We start from the raw sequence: 17362 nt of genomic DNA, 5'->3' as shown, positions 1-17362 counted from the left end.
GATCCCCGCAAAAGAGACCCAGAACAGAGCCTGGTCCTTCGACAGCACATGAAGGGACAGGTCCCACATGCAATTCCAAAGCCTCGCCCGGTCAATGCAGGGAAGACTGGTGCACTGCTGACATCGCGAATGGGCGACCTCCTGACTGGGCTGACTGCGAGAGTCACTCGCAATGTTCAGGAGGATGGTGCAACAGAACGAGTCAATAGGTCGCCGGCGCTGAAGAACATGCGGGGAAGGAAAGCGGTGATTGAGCCATCGGCGAGGACAACCCGGAGTAAGTCAACACAGCAGCCATTGGACACAAGCACTCGAGTGACGAGAGCAAGGGGAAAGAAGTAATGGGCTGATACTACACTGCCTGCCATTACCTGCTTGTATTTACATGTCAATGTGTAACTTTCATATATCAGACCTAATATGATATGCAGAGTCCCCACTAGTCAATATCTATGATTATTGAGTCCGACTATTGAGTCCCGACTATTGAGTCCCGACTATTGAGTCCAACATTGAATCCCGACTATCGAACCTCGAGTCCCGAACCCCGAGATTCGTCAAACACCGAGTCCCGAGCATCGAACATCGAGTCCCGAAAATCGAGTGCCGAGTGTTGAGTCCTGATTATCGACTCCCAATATCAAACATCAAGTCCCGACTATCGAGTCCCGAGTGTTGAGTCCCAATTATCGAATCCTGACCTATCGTGTATCGAGTCCCATTCGACACCCGGGACATGTATTGAAAAATTCGGTAGTGTACATGATGTGGGGATGTCAATGAAAATTCACAGGTTGCAATGCAGTAATTTACATGGTCAGTTGTTCTTCAAAGTGTTCAATCATGGAATCTACTACCCTTGAGCATTTCATGCTCATCTGTTCAACTCTTTGCAACCTCTGCAGGTCTGCATCAGCTTTTTTCAGTTTGTCGGATGTTTCTGCCCAAGCAGTTCGGAATGGACGCTCGGCCTCGATTAGTTGTTGGATGGAAGGGTCAGGAAGACCTCCAGTACGGCGTTTGTAATCATGGAGTCGATCTGGACAGGATTGGTCTTCCAGAAAGATTAGCTCAAAGATAATTGCTCTGCTTTCAGATACTCACATTCTGGGTGTTGGTATTTTCCGAAAGGATGGAGCTCCTGGACCATCAACCATACATCCTCCATATCGAGCTCCGGCTGGTCTGCAGTGAGTTCGGTAGATGATTTGTCGGCTTGGGAGATAAGATCAGTCTCCATAATGGTCCAGAATGAATGGACCCACATGAAATAGACACCTCTGAGGTAGCTGGAGCAAAAGTGGGAGGATCAGCAGAGTCCAGCAACTCATCAACATCAATGACATCATCCTCAGGCCCGAGGTACAAGTCTGGATCAATGAGACAGCTGGCATCATCAGCTTGACCCGGATGTGATTGATCTTCAAGGGTGAAGTTAGCATGCATGGTGATCCCAGGTCATCAGTAATGTATAGTCATACCGGGTATTGCAGCCGACGCATCCGGGGGTCCGGATGACATAGAATCATATTCCATGTCATCATCTGGCCCGAGGTATAAGTCATCTAAGTCATCTAAGGGATACCCGGTGAATAGATAAGGCATGATAAGAATACAACATACCTAGTGATGCCCGGCCCATAGATGAGTCATCCACATCCATAGAATTATAGTCGGTCACCGGTGGGTCATTAATCTAACGGCTGGATGGGCACTCATGTGTGGAGAATTGGTGGACTGATTGACTGATGATCTAAAAAACTTCGAAGTTCAACACAAAGCTGGCAATTGCCGAAAGTTGAACAACGACCAAACAAACACAAACAATAAACGATTTTGTGGGATCGCCCATCAAATGTCTTGTTTGTTTGAAACTTCATCTTGCTGATAACTGATTTCAATCTGATTTCCAGATCTTTAAATCTCTCAACCCACTCATCATGTCCACTCCAGTTGACAAACTCTTTGACCCATCTCAAGGCATCCGCTGCCCAGATCATGGCCATCATCAGTGCCGCCCGGCAGATTCCCCCGGGTCCCCGCCACTTGGCTTTGGGAAAACAGGTTGCTACACTTGTGGTATGTATTTTGTTTGGGTGCTTTTTCTTCTCTAACATCTTGGTAGTCTGATGTAGCCAAGGAGTATGGGTCCGGGGATGGTCCTATTCCCGGCCTCATCATTTCGTGCTCCAAAGAGCTCCAGCGCATCCGCAACATGGTTCCCAAGGTCTGGCCAGACTGGCACTCCATCGGGTATGACGATCCTCACATTCTGAGGCACGCCTGGTACCCCAAGGTCCTCGCCTGGAACGCCTTAGGCGACCAGACCTTCGATCTCCCAACTGCTGCCCCCCCATCCACAGGTCCGATTCCTGTCAACCTTCCCTCCCCAGCCATCCCTGCCGGCAATGTCGCCGGCCCTTCCACCAACCCCACCACCGAGTCCCGGGACAAGGGGAAAGGTAAGGCCGTCTTCGCTGACCCAGACCCCGAGGCAGAAGGGAGTAAGAAGAGGAAGTCCCCCTTGATTTCTGGACCCTCCTCCCAACCCCCGAAATCCGCGATGAAGAGTCACAAGCGTCAGAGGTCTGCTCGTGTTGTGAAGTCCAAGGCCATCGTGGAGTCGGAAGATGATGAAGACTCGGTTATGCAGGTATGTCGTCTTGTTCATTTTTCATTGTCTCTCATTTTCGTGTAGCCACCTTTGGGTGGAGTGCCGAGGTCGTCCTTCCCTGGCTCTCCACAATTGTCGCAAGGACGCCTGATTCACCTCGCTCGCCCCGGGTACCCAAGAAGAAGCCCTTTGGCCCTGCCACAGTAAGTGTCATTTATGCATCCGGGACTCGGGTGTGTGCTTACATTATACCAGGTGATTGCCAGGCAGTCACACAGCAGTTGTGGAGCCCTCCCAGCCCACTCCCGAACCTCCGGTGCAGGCACCCCCAGTCATCCCTGCAGTTGACATTCTCATTCCCGGACCGGTGAGTACTTTGAAATATCTCATGTGTCCATACACAAATACAACCAACAGAACAACCCATGCTATGCTTGCCACAAGCACAAACTGGCCTTGCGCAACTCGGCCGGACAAAAGGACCGGGGCTCCATGTATGTCGTGCGTCTACTGCACAACAAAGAAGATCAAGTGCACCCCGGCGACTATGGGATCCCCGCCTCCTTGCGATCATTCTTCCTCTACTACCCGGGAGACGAGGTCCAGAACACCATCCAGGGCTTCCTCCAAGACTCCCTCCAAGGCTCCCCCCGCATCCAAAACTCCCGCCCCCTCCAAAGCTTCCCCTGCCTCCCAGTCCAGGGCCCGAACTCGCAGTCAGTCTCGTGGCCGGGCCGGAACTTCTGGTGTCACTGCTGTGACCACTCCCAAGACCCAGACGCGTGGTCGCAGCAAGACTATCACTGCCATCAAGGCACCTGCACCTGCACCTGCACCTGCATCTGCACCAGCTCGTAAGTCACCCGAGTTTTTCATCACTGTCTGACCTTCATTTTCCCTTGTAGCCCTTCTGTCTTCCAGGTTGGCAGTCCCTGCTGCAGCACTTGGGGTGCCCATGCCAGATCTCCATGCCATGTCCATTGCGATTCGAGATGGCGCAGCTCAAATTGCTCTTCTGGAGGCTCGTGTGGCAGAGCAGGATGGTAAGATTGACACCCTGCAACGCCTTCATGAAGGCCTTAGGCGCGAAATCATCGACCGGCACCCCTCATTCCCACTTCCCGACACTCCTGCCCCTGCAACATCCTTGTTGCTTGATCAATCCGGCCCCCGCACCATGTCACCCCCAGAATCCGCACTCCCTCCTCTGATTGATCTCAGTATGGAAACAATGGCTCCCACACCCGCAGCCCCGACATTCCCGGATGCCTCTGCCATTGAGGGTCTCCTGTTTGACTACAACCAAGTTGTTCATCCAGAGGATCCAGATGCATCCGGCGAAATTGTGGACCCAGGTGATCCAAGCAACCTTGTCCCAGAATATGACTCTTCCAGCAACATGGATGTTGAGGTGGAGGTGAAGGTTGACATGGCTACATAATTGCATAGTGATAGATGTATTTACAAGTTTTCAATGAATGTAACCTCTGCCAGTCCATGTATTGAGTCACTGAGTTCCGAGTCCCGAGTCCCGGAATTCGGCACTCGGGACTTGAGACGACAGATTTGAAACTTGAAACTTGGAACTCGAAAGCACTCGAATCTTGGGTCTCGGTACTTGGTATTCGGTACTCGACACGATGCTCGAAACTCGTAGAACTGTTTCGAATCACCGAGTACTGACTACCGAGTGCCGAGACCCGAGATTTGGTACTCGGGACTCGGTACTCGACACGATGCTCGAAACTCATAAAACTGTTTTCGAATCACCGAGTACTGACTACCGAGTACCGAGTACCAAATCTCGGTTCTCGGTACTCGGTATTCGGTACTCGACACGATGCTCGAAACTCGTAAAACTGTTTCGAATCACCGAGTACTGAATCTCGGGTCTCGGCACTCAGTAGTCAGTACTCGGTGATTCGAAACAGTTTTACGAGTTTTGAGCATCGTGTCAAGTACCGAATACCGAGTACTGAGACCTGAGATTTGGTACTCGGTACTTGGTAGTCAGTACTCGGTGATTCGAAACAGTTTTACGAGTTTTGAGCATCGTGTCGAATACCGAATACCGAGTACCGAGACCCGAGATTCAGTACTCGGTACTTGGTATTCGGTAGTCAGTACTTTCGAGTTTCGAATTTTGAGTTTTGTTTCCAATCTTTTGTCTCGCATGCCGAGTGCCGAATTCCAGGTGTCGGGTGTCAGTACTCGGTTCTCAGTACTCGGTACTCGGTGATTCGAGTCTCGAGACTTGTGACTTGTGATTTACAAATCGACATTTGAAACTTGTGATTTCTGAGAACAATGTGTATTATCTTATGTATTTCTGTACTCATTTCACCGACTACCGAGTGCCGAATCTCGGGTCTCGGGTCTCGGTATTTCAAGACAACAAAAATGTATATCATCTTAAATTTGAATTTTCTTAACTCGAGACTCGATACTCGTAAAAATGTACAATACCTAGGCCTATCTGTCTATATGATATGTATCTGGGCCCACCCGTCTATCTAATATTACCCGACGTTGGCCCACCCATCTATGTAGAATTCCCCACGTCGGCCCACCCGTCTATCTAATATGACCCCACGTCGGCCCACCCGTCTATGTAATAAATAATTCCGCTCACCCTCGGCCCACCCGTCTATCTAATATTACCCGACGTCGGCCCACCCATCTATGTAGAATTCCCCACGTCGGCCCACCCATCTATCTAATATGACCCCACGTCGGCCCACCCGTCTATGTAATAAATAATTCCGCTCACCCTCGGCCCACCCGTCTATCTAATATTACCCGACGTCGGCCCACCCATCTATGTAGAATTCCCCACGTCGGCCCACCCATCTATCTAATATGACCCCACGTCGGCCCACCCGTCTATGTAATAAATAATTCCGCTCACCCTCGGCCCACCTGTCTATCTAATATTACCCGACGTCGGCCCACCCATCTATCTAATAAATAACTCACCTCACCCTCAGCCCACCCGTCTATCTAATAAATAATTCCCCTCACCCTCGGCCCACCCGTCTATCTGATATTACCCCCACGTCGGCTCACCCGTCTATCTAATAAATATTTCACCGCTCCCTCGGCCCATCCATCTACAAAATAATACTAATACGTCGGCCCACACGTCTATATAATACTATTTGCTATACATCTCTCCTCAGGTCTATAATATATGTCAATCCTACTCTACATATTACCCACATGGGCCCACCCATCTCCATAATAATATTTCTCCCGGCCCATCCGCTATCGTCGATGATATATATAACATCAGCATAGATGGGCCCACCCGTCTCCATCGGAAATAATATGCCTCCCGGCCCACCTGTCAACATCGGGAATATACATAACATTGGCCCATAATCCGCTGGCCTGTATTACATGGGATATTATGTAGGTCGGGTGACCCGTATAATACAGGATTTGTCACTGAAGGGGCTCTGGACTTGCGCATCTGTTTATGACTCTGTGTGCTGTCACCCTCATCATCTGAGGGTGGCAGCCGCACACGCTTCAAGTGGTGCAAATCTACAAGATCAATCAGCTGCCATTCGAGTGTATGATACTGAACCACTCACCCTCATAGTTGTTACCCTCACCATGGTATGTCTCTCCACCGGTGAACACATCATCTTCGTCGTTGTCAAACTGCCCGCCATCGTCATTTTGCTCGCCATTGGTCAAGTCTATGTTGTCACCTATGGACCCATTGGACTGCACCCGTCGAAGTTGGATGAGCTCGTTGGCATGTGCCACTGTCAGCTTCTGTGGCGCAGGTGGGAGCTTCAACATAATGATCAATGCCCTAAAATTGAGGCAAAGGCAATGAGACTTACACTGAGACCATTGGACCTCTGTTCACAATCGCCAAAACCAGACTCCTTAAAAACAAGGCATCAATGTCAAATATATGTTATAACATGCGGCTGACTCACCTTTGTAAGAGGGTCTTCCTGCCAGCCCCCAGACACAGACGTTCTGGACAGAGCTGGTGTATGTACCTGTGTGATGTGTTTTGGCTGTGGGGTGTACTTTTCTCGTGGGGGGACCTTGCTGAACTGGGGACGCAGATCTAGTGGACTGTTGGATGGTACACTACCTCTGGACAGGGCGATAGCCCAGACCCTTCAGTCATTTCCAACATAGAACCTTGGCTCTGGACATGCCAAAAGGCTGTAGAATCCATGCCAGCCAACCACCGGCCGGTGCACCTCAAACCAGTGCTGGCCAGTCTATCTAGGACTAGTGTTAGCTAGTATATTACAGCCAGGATAGATTATTGACTACATGTAGGACCAGTGCTGGCCAGGTTATACACTTGAATAGTGCTAGCATGGCCAGCTTGACTATGTAATAAGTAGCATTCAGGCTGGCCAGCTTATATACTTGAATATTCCTAGCATAGTATAGTAGTGCTAGCATGGCCAGTTTGACTATGTGATATGTAGAATTCAGGCTGGCCAGTATACATACTTGAATATTCCTAGTATATATACTTGATATTTTCTGGGATGGCCAGCTTGAGTATGTGACATGTAGCATTAAGGCTGGTCAAGGTATACTTCAATATTCTGCCATGGCCAGCTTAACTATATGACATGTAGCATTGAAGCTGGCCAGTTGTATACACTTGATGAATATTCCTAGCACAGCCAGCTTAACTACATGATACAGTATTGAGGCAGATATTGCTATTATGGCCAGCTCAACTATATGACATGTAGAATTGGAGCTGGCCAGACTATACTTAGATATTTCTAAGCATGGCCAGCCTGACTATATGATACATAGTACTGTGGCTGGCCAGCCTATACTTAAACATTGCTATCATGGCCAGCTTGACTAGTACTGTGGCTGGCCAGCCTATACTTAAATATTGCTATCATGGCCAGCCTGACTATATGACATGTAGTACTGTGGCTGGCCAGCCTATACTTAAATATTACTAGCATGGCCAGCTTGACTATATGACATGTAGTACTGTAGCTGGCCAGACTATACTCAAATATTTCTAGTATGGCCAGCCTCACTATATGACATGTAGTACTGTGGCTGGCCAGACAATATTTAAATATTGCTATCATTTGCTAGTCGAACTATAGAGTAGATCTAGCCAACTTGCCTTAAGGTGACATACAAATGTGATGACCAGCATATCATGTATTCAATAAACTCTGAAGACAATCAACAAATATTTCACTAAAGGATAAGCTATATACAGTAGTCCATTAAGGCCTCATATTCTTCTTAGAGGGTTGCCTAGTTCTGGTAGACTGACGCATAGGTTCATCTTCAGTCCTTGCCTTCTTAGTCTTCACTTGAGAAGTCTGAGATCTGGTCCTTTTCTTACCTTTCTGTTTGCCCTCCTGCTCATGATCCTTCTCCACCTCCTGCATCTGCACATCCACATCTCCCATCACCACCTCTTGCTCGTCTTCCTGATCCTTCTCACCATTAGCTTCTTGCATCTCCTCCTCCTGATCACTATTGTCGGGGAGACCAGCCCTCATAGCCAACTCAATGAGACCCACAACAGTACCTGCGACATGACTGATTGCACTGTCCACCTTTAGGATGATTTGAAGGTCCAAGACTGAAATGGGCAAGTAGTAGGGGGCATCAGGGTGGGCCTCGTCTTCTGCATACTCCATGACACACTGTAGAGACTCGTGTTTCTGCAGGCACATATGGGCACATTTCGCACCTTTTCACAACTCATGACAATTGGCCTTCAATGCACGACTTGCACCATCAGCTATATTCGACTTCTATCATGTCTCTAGTCGTTTTACACATAACGCGCAGCTTTCCCGCGAAACGCGCCATAGGCGCGGTACTTTCCTGCACAATGCGCAGCATTCCCACATGCGCACCTTGCGCGCTTTCTCGCGCTTAAGCGCCCTGCAAGTGCCCTGCATCACCCTGCATCGCCTATCATCCAGGAACGTCCCTCTATGTCCATCCACCTCATTGGTACGTCATATCCCTTGCCTCGTGGTTTGTAACAAGCATTGCAGTGCTATTACATGTCATTACGTATTCATAGCACTTATTGCTCCTATCCCTTCCGCTTCCGATGCGATCTCCATAGTATAAAGTTTGCTGACTTACGACTCCATCATGATTACTCCCCTTTGCTGTACTTCCCTCGCTATTGGGTTTTACTTTAAAGTAGTAGTCACCACTTGGGGGCACTTTGTGTTTCCAATGGTTATCGTTATCCGCCTATACTAGACCTTTATCCGCGCTCATTATAACACTCGCTCTGCATTTGCACTCGCTTTGCACATCCGCTTCCTTATCTGTTTCCTTATCTGGTATTTTCTGCACAACGCGCGCCTTAGCGCTCATGTTCCCACGCTCGCGCTTACCTTAGTGCGCTCTCTCGCGCTTCGCGCTCACTTCGCTTTTCTTCTTGCACTTTTGCGCATCCATCGCACTTCAAGGGTCTTTCTTTCATCTGGTTCTGTGTTCAGTAGCAGTCCCCTTTAGGGTCGAACGTTCTTGCATTCTGCGAGTATAGCAGCTAGGCAGAGCCAAGACTCACTTATACTGGTTGAGCATTTTTAGACAATTCATATCAGCCCAGCCAGGTTGAGATCGCCTCAGCGCTTGCAGTCCCTCGAAAGCAATCCAAGGCCTAAGACCACTAGGGCAGCTGAGTATGCAGATTGAATTGGGGCCTCTGTCAGCAGGTCCAAGCTGCCTATCACTGAATCCAGGTACATGTGTTCAGATGCAGGAAGATAAGACTCTTTTGAAGACCAATTAACCCAGGGAGGTAGGTCGAGTTGCTCCTCTGGTGTTGGCTAGTGAATGGTGTTAGGATCAATATATATCTAAGATTAAATAAACACTTACAAGGTTTTCAGTTATTGTAGCCAGATCCTTGACTGCATCTACAAGCTCTAGGTAAGACCTATCCAAGCTGAGAGCATCTAAAAATTCAAAGCGGTGACCTCGAGGCACCTCAGCTGGCGATGATACAGCCAATGTAGTATCCAATCCAGCTGAACTATGCTGTTCATCAGCTTCAGAGCCAACCTCAATATATGGCTTGTCCTTCTTGGAACTAGCTTTGACATTGGCGCTGTTCACCGCATTAATTCTCATGTCACATGACCTTGCCTTTGTGAAAGTGACAAGTCTCTTCTGTGCCATGCTACGCCTCTCCCAATAATGCCAGATTGTGTTGATGTCCTTGGCTCTCATGTGAGAGGGGTCACAGATAATAAGGTCGTCAGGAACAGAACCAGCCTCCAGATACTCAGATGGACAAGGTGTTATGGAGCGCCAAGGCACAGGTTTATGGCTACCTGTGAAAACTTCTACAAAAGCTCATTGAATTAGCAAGCGTATAGAATACATGACATAGATACTTACTGTATGCAGCATGAAAAATCATGCGGACCAGTTCTTGTTGATTCTTGAGCGTGACACCCTCACGAGAAGGAAGTTGTGCATAGCCTTCTTCGTCAAAGATGACTGTTGGTAGTTCATGTTCATCCTCTTCTTCATTGCCTGGAGTAGCTGTTGGGTCTATTAATTATGGTCAACTAGTGTTCATAAAATGAAGAATTAATACACATACAAAATTCCGTCTTTGCCCACTCTCCAAAAAAACTCAAAGCCATTTGAAGCCCACTCTTTGATACCGTCTGAGCTGACAGAGAAGCTTTTTTTTGACATTCTGAGGCACAGATTCATGTCTGGAGGGGGTTGTAGTTTGTTAGTTTAAATATTTATAGATGACCTGAATACACACAAGGTGACATTCAATGTCTGGTCCACCCGCTTCTTGTGACTGACAAGCATCACAACATGGCAACCCATACTTCAACGAAGCTGCTCAGAAAATTCTTCAAGCACTTTCTTGAGGTTGTTCTTGTGGTAACTGCAAGCTGACATTAGACTTGAAACCGCACAAAAAATTCACTAAGCTCACATAACCTGACTTTCTTCAGGTGCCCCCTCCTTGTTCCACTTCTCTCGTGCATACTCAACTTGTTTCTTCTGTGCAGGTGTCATTTTGTTGAACCATTCTTGTGCATGACGAGTCCGAAACTTGATAGGATCCTTGTCACCTTTTCTTGCTTGCTCTGCCTTGTCAAATTCATCGATCTGTTGTTTGAACAATTTCTGAGCAACATCCCAGTCAGTCAGCTTTTTCTTATAGAATGAAGCTTCCTTTGGACGGGCACTGATCTCCCTTTCCTTTGTAGCTTCTTCCCCATCAGATTCTTCATCTTCAACTTCATCTGCATAGTATTGTTTAATTGCCTGCAAGTAGCATAGCATTAGACTAGTCAAATATTTTATTTGTGCAAATCACACCTTCTTCAAGGAACTCGGCAAAGTAACTTTTGATCCTTGTTCCTTGTGAGCTGCAACTATGGCCTTGCGGATTTTCTTGATCACACGAGACCGATTCTGACTTTGAATGTTTCGCAGCCAAAAAGTCAGTTCTATAACTGACAAGAATAGCCTTGAAGCTTTGTGTCCAGTCTGAAGACATAGATATATGAGCAGGAGATATGATTTTAAAATGTAATGCTAAGGTCGAACAGTACAGATAGTCTCTGTGTGGCCGGCTGATAATCTCAACAATCAGTCACATGATTGTAATCAACGTGTCATGTAGGTCATGTGACCATGTTTGAGATCAATGGACCACATTTATATTCAAACACACAAACACCTGATTTCAGACTTATGAGCAGGGAACTGTGTCATAAATTCAAGGTGAAGTATCTAGGTACCCTAAAAATTGAGATACATATCAAGGCAAAGTATATCAAGGCAAAGTATCTAGGTACTCTAAAAATTGACATACTCATACTGGAATTTCAATCCAGCAGGTGATGCGAGTTTTGCCTGGAGTAAGGACCCTTGAGTGAGTAGGTGGGCTAAAGGTAAAGCTCTTCCTGCATCCAACACCCTTACACTCAAATATGTATATCTTAGCATGGTTAGCAGAACTCCAAGCATCTACCAGACCACATTCAGGGCATTGAAGTGGCAGGAAGTCCCCCCAGGGGCGCAGCTGTGAGTGAGTCCAGGAGTATTTGAAAACGCCAAGGGAGTTGCTACTTTTTACCAGCAAAAAGACATCTGAATGGCGGCCTAGCATGTAGGACTGCCCAAGCATGTCAGGGAAAGCGTCGCGCATGGAGAGACGTTGGATGAGGACCAGGTCACTGAAGGCAAGCAAGAAATGGGCGGCAAAATTTGGTTGGAACTGGACTGCATTTAAGGCGACAGCTGCAGAAAGACCATGACTATTTGTGTCAAATTAGTACCAGCTATGAGTCACAAAACTAATGTACTTACCGGGCGACTGAAACGCGCAACTTAGAAAATGACTCAGCGTTGTTGACAAGCGCACCACAGGAGAAGAACCACAGGAATGACTCAGCCGCATGATCAACGAGGACCTGCCAAGGCGCAAGGATAATGTCCAAAAACTATAACAATTGAGACAAATTATTCAAATTAAAAGAGAAAACACTCACATTGTCAACCGGAGTGGCGACATATTTATTTTTGTCATAGCCTACAAACGGGTCTCCATGTGTGTTGTTGGTGTGGTTGGATATACCAAACACAACACGCTTCCAGTTGTTAGTTGATAGGGTGCGCACCAAATTGTCGACGCTTGCTTGGTATGTCTTGACCTTAGAGACTGTACCAACATCAAACATTACCTCCTGGTACACTAAGCCGCCGTTGGGAAATAAGGCTTCAAAAAATGGTAGGCCAGTTCGAATGCCCCTCCCGCAGTATCGTAATCTGTCAGGATGAGATGAACAAAGAGCAGGGACTCAGAGGAGATTTGCGCCCGGACAGATAATTCGAGGGTGGCACAGATTGGGAGGAAGGTGTCGAGTAGCAGCTTCTGGTTTCTATAGAAGCCCTGTAGTTGTATTGCATATCAACAAATATTGAAAAGAGCTAGAAACTTACATGGTATACTGACAAGCTACCGTCAGGTCGGCGTTGTCTTGAGATGTGACAGCAGATGCACCGGAAGGTCACATGTGGTGACATGATGGCCTGTGTGAAGGCTGGGGGCACCATGACGCAATTGGCTGCAGACGACACGTGGACATTCGTCGCACAAGAGGAGATAGTCGTCCTCAACAGAACCGTCCCTGCAAATGATACAGAACTACAATAATTGATGGCCGGTTAGTCAAAAATTCAGCTGAAGCGAAAGAAAGACTCACCTCATTGTGTTTGAACCCCTCGCATACTGCTAACCCCGGCTCCATCACAACCGACGTGTTGCTGGCACCGTCTAAGTCCAGGTTGACGCGAGCCACCGAGCTGCCGGTGGCCTTTTTGCTGTATTCTTGGTGCGGGCCATCTAACATGTGAGAAGGGTGAACTGAGACGTGGACAGAAATTGGTGGACTCAGAGGCGCTCAACAAGAGAAGACTTACATGCCACGAAGTGTGGGAACTGATAGCAGCTGTGGTAGTCAATGAACTAAGTGGTGGACTAAGACACACTCAACAAAAGTAGACTTACATGTTATGGACTGGCAAACGGCACCAGAACAGATAGCGACTGTGGTTCTCGATGAGCTAAGACACGTCCAAAAATAGTAGTTAGTAGTCTAAAATGTGTCCCAAATGTGAACTTACATACCTGTGTCCCAGCAAAAGGCGTTGGAACAGAAACCGCTGAGAATTGACAATGAAAAGAATTAGTTGATAGACAAAGACATATCTAAAACTCTAGACTTACATACACACTTGAAGCGGCACAGAGACAATGTCAGGTAACAGAAACAATGTGGTTGAGGACGAAACTTACAAGTTCAACAAACAAACAAACATTACATAAGCTTGCCGGTTGGTACAAACAAACAAACATTGTGGCTCTTGGGACAAACACTCACAAACTGACATGTTTATCTACTCTAAGTTCAACTTCCCACGGTTCATCTTTCCTTCCTCCTTTCCCTTTCTTCACCGCTTGCACCCCTCCCTTTACACTGTCAGCCTGTCAGCCATTTTGGCGACCTAAGGCTATCTTTGGATCATTGCAGGGGCTGCAGCCCTGCAATGATCCAAAGACTCTGCCTTACAGTTGCCAATACTTGAGCTAAGTGGTGTTCTTATCTGCTCTCACTTACTGAATTTGTTTGTTCTTTTTTCAATAGCATCTTTTGTTTGAGTCCTGCGGTTGGCACGGTGCATGCTCTTTTTTGTGGCACACCCACTTACTGATTTTGTTTTTTCATAGTGTCTTTTGTTTGGATCTGGGAGTTGGCGCGCTACCTTGCTGCCATTCCCAATTACTAACTCTAGTTTGTCCATTCTCTTTCCTCTTAGTTTACTAACATTATTTGTTCTTTTTCAGCAGCGCCTTTTGTTGGGATCTGGGGGTTAGCGCAGTGCATGCTACTTAGTGTAGCTCCTGCCTTTGGGATCTGGGGACTTGGTGCAGTGCATGCTACTTAGTGTAGCTCCTGCCTTTGGGATCTGGGGGTTGGCACGGTGCATGCTACTTAGTGTAGCTCCCGCCTTTAGTTATTTTTCATACTGACCGGTTCACTCTAGGACTTTTGTTAGCGCCACAACCTTACATGTGTAAGTAGCGCCCTTCATAATCAATGTTACTGACCAGTTCACTACAGGACTTTTTTGATAGTGCCGCAATCTTATATGGGTAGGTGGTGCCCTTCCTAACTTCTCTTACTGACCCGCCTTTAGTTATTTTCTTACTGACCGGTTCACCCCAGGACTTTTGTTAGTGCCGCAACCATATATGTGTAGGAGGCGCCCTTCCTAATCAATGTTTCTGACCAGTTCACCACAGGACTTTTTTGATAGCACCACAATCTTATATGGGTAGGTGGTGCCCTTCCTAGCTTCTCTTACTGACCAGTTCCCACAGGACTTTTTTTGTTAGAGGCGCAAATTTAATATGGGCAGGTGGGGCGCCCTTCATATGGGTAGGCGGCATCCTTCCTAACTTCTCTTACTGACCAGTTCTCAGGACTTTTTTTTGATTACCGGCACAATTTTCTATGGGTAGGTGGGGTGGCTTTCATAATGTCCCTTACTGACCAGTTCGCCACAGGACCTTTCTCCTCAATACTCTTTCTGAAAGCTAAGTGTCGAACTATGTTTCAGTGCATCATCTAACATGTTCACAGGATTTTTCGAGTTGTATCTTCTTTTTTTATTACCTACTTTTCTATTGGAGGCAAGACTTGGGTGAGGAGGGCCCCCTCACCCACGTCTTGTATCTCCCCTTTGATTTGTTGAACTTGTAGTTGAATAAATTTGTAATACATTTAATTGTACTTTATTTATTGTGTCAAATGTATCAGCGGTAGTCATTTTTCTTTGCCAGCTGCAAAAGTCACGTGACTGTGTGAATAATTAGTCAGCGAGACTGGTGTGAGATATTGATCAGTTGGTGACTATACTAACTAACTAGTTTGAGTTGTAGTGTATGCTGATATTCGCTCCTTCCATGGTGAATGTAAACCGCATTTGCTTAATGGTGGAGGGTTTGCTGTCCTGGGTGTAAAGGAGGGAATCAACCCACCACCATTAAGCAAATGCAATTTACATTCAGTCAGGGGACGGCCACCACCATTAAGCCAATGTTGTTTACATCTAGGGGACGTCCACTACCCGCACGATTAAGTGAATGCAATTTACATTCAGCATTGGTGTCCCCTGAATGTAAACTGCATTTGTTTTGCCGCTCCACTATTAAGCAAATGCAGTTTACATTCAGTCAAGTGTAAACTGCATTTGTTTTGCCGCCCCACCATTAAGCGAATGCAGTTTACATTCAGTCAGGGGGACGACCACCACCATTAAGCGAATGCAGTTTACATTCAGGGGGTGCCAATACTGAATGTAAACTGCATTCACTTAATGTCGCTGCTATAGTGCTGAATGTAAACTGCATTTGTTTTGCCGCCCCACCATTACGCGAATGCAGTTTACATTCAGTCAGGAGACAGCCAGCACCATTAAGCGAATGCAGTTTACATTCAGCATTGGTGTCCCCTGAATGTAAACTGCATTAGCTTAATGGCGGAGCTATAGTGCTGAATGTAAACTGCATTTGCTTAATAGTGGCGGCCGTCCCCTGACTGAATGTAAACTGCATTGGTGTCTCCGCTCCACCATTAAGCAAATACAGTTTACATTCAGGGGACACCAATGCTGAATGTAAACTGCATTCGCTTAATGGTGCTGGCCGTCCCCTGACTGAATGTAAACTGCATTCGCTTAATGGTGGAGCAGTGACACCAATGCAGTTTACATTCAGCACTATAGCACCGCCATTAAGCGAATGCAGTTTACATTCAGTATTGGCACCCCCTGAATGTAAACTGCATTCGCTTAATAGTGGAGCAGTGATACCAATGCAGTTTACATTCAGCATTGATGTCTCTCAAATGTAAACTGCATTCACTTAATAACATGGGGTTACCAACCAGTATAGTAGCAACTCGCCCCCCCCTCAGAACTAGGACATGGTACTTAGTGGTACTTTCTCTCTGTTCCTGCACACATAGTAAGTATTGGTACCAAATACTATATATCAAATATGACAGTCGAGATCAGATTGAATTATGTAAGACACAGATCAAATTGGGAAATTCAAATGATTAGTAAGCTCAGGTGGTTCGAATCAAGTGTAAAATTTTTACACACTTCAGGTTGCCATGTCAAGTGCAAATGGCACTGAGTCAACGGCATTACATCAATTTCTCACTTCAAAGATGCATGAAATAATGAATTTGGATCCTTGTGCACCACCAGTCATCAAAGATGGTGTACTCCAGTCACATCTCTTGCAAAAAACTAGGCATGTACTTATTCCAATGTTTCAACACTATCTCACTTAGTAGTCTAGGTTGAGATTGCATTTGAGACTCAATGCTTGTAGGTTAAATGAACCAACAACCAATAATGGTTCAACTTCCTTAATTTCCAACTATGAAATTGAGCGCACTGCCCTCACTATCACCCATGCAATTGTGAACCCTTGTATGTAATCACTTTCAGTATTTCATATTGACTTATGTGTGTGAGAATAGACTATGTTCCATGGGACATTGATCGGTATGCAGAGATGGTCAAATGTTCACCTGTTCAGTCCAATGGAGAAACAGAATGTGCTAAGCTTGAAAAATATTTTGCCACCACTGTGATGGGTAAAATTTCTGAGCTGGCTACAATTGTTGACTGCAATGGAAAGATTTTGGTTTGGTTCCTACCTGACATTCTATCCCCTTTACATATTGTAAGCTTCTAAATTAACATCATGTGTCAGTGGTTAACTAACTATCAGAACTTTATCAATACCGCCACCTTGGGCCTTCGGAAGCTTCTGCTTGAGACAATTCCCAGTGGATCAGATACTGAGGCTAAGTCTTCATGGCGCTCACATGACTTCCTGGTGCCAGAGGGTGGGGGGACATTTGGGGCAGGTCGAGTCACTGTGGCTCCTTCTTATTTCATGCAACAACATGAGGTAATTTGCTTTACAACAGTGTTGTTATCAAGAATCTGACAGTAATTAATTAATTCAGAGGCTTGTGGATCCATTAGTAACATCAACAATGTACTCCACTGAACCAGTCCAAAAGTGGCTAGAGGACATGTCAAGCACAGAATATTTCTGGAATGCGATAACCGCTGTCATAGCACCTGACCTATTTCAGGCAGGGAGTGCTGCCCTCTCAAAGG

The 17362-nt window shown here is 46.5% G+C and overlaps 3 protein-coding genes across 3 annotated transcripts; all 3 read right to left on the bottom strand.

Moving 5' to 3' along the window:
- Positions 1-5775: 5775 nt before the first annotated feature.
- DFJ58DRAFT_733801 (uncharacterized protein) lies at positions 5776-8283 on the bottom strand (the record flags this gene model as incomplete). The annotated part of the gene is made up of 7 exons (XM_041386346.1): positions 5776-5795; positions 5844-5957; positions 6014-6160; positions 6211-6415; positions 6469-6513; positions 6568-6704; positions 7983-8283. The coding sequence occupies 7 exons, from the start codon at positions 8281-8283 to the stop codon at positions 5776-5778; spliced, it is 969 nt and encodes a 322-aa protein (XP_041238195.1).
- A 954-nt stretch (positions 8284-9237) lies between these two features.
- Positions 9238-10266, bottom strand: DFJ58DRAFT_733800 (uncharacterized protein; the record flags this gene model as incomplete). Its single annotated transcript, XM_041386345.1, has 4 exons — positions 9238-9441; positions 9494-9960; positions 10016-10171; positions 10224-10266. The coding sequence occupies 4 exons, from the start codon at positions 10264-10266 to the stop codon at positions 9238-9240; spliced, it is 870 nt and encodes a 289-aa protein (XP_041238194.1).
- A 202-nt stretch (positions 10267-10468) lies between these two features.
- Positions 10469-13005, bottom strand: DFJ58DRAFT_733799 (uncharacterized protein; the record flags this gene model as incomplete). Its single annotated transcript, XM_041386344.1, has 10 exons — positions 10469-10526; positions 10578-10912; positions 10967-11137; positions 11730-11910; positions 11963-12096; positions 12145-12421; positions 12477-12545; positions 12596-12603; positions 12657-12800; positions 12859-13005. 10 exons carry the CDS (start codon positions 13003-13005, stop codon positions 10469-10471), a joined length of 1524 nt encoding a protein of 507 aa, XP_041238193.1.
- Positions 13006-17362: the final 4357 nt, after the last annotated feature.

The sequence above is a fragment of the Suillus subalutaceus genome (assembly GCF_016647625.1).
Source record: "Suillus subalutaceus strain FC151 chromosome Unknown DFJ58scaffold_157, whole genome shotgun sequence".
Lineage (NCBI taxonomy): Eukaryota > Fungi > Basidiomycota > Agaricomycetes > Boletales > Suillaceae > Suillus > Suillus subalutaceus.
Note: the sequence above shows the minus strand (reverse complement) of the source record. Positions and strands in the feature narration are given on the sequence as shown.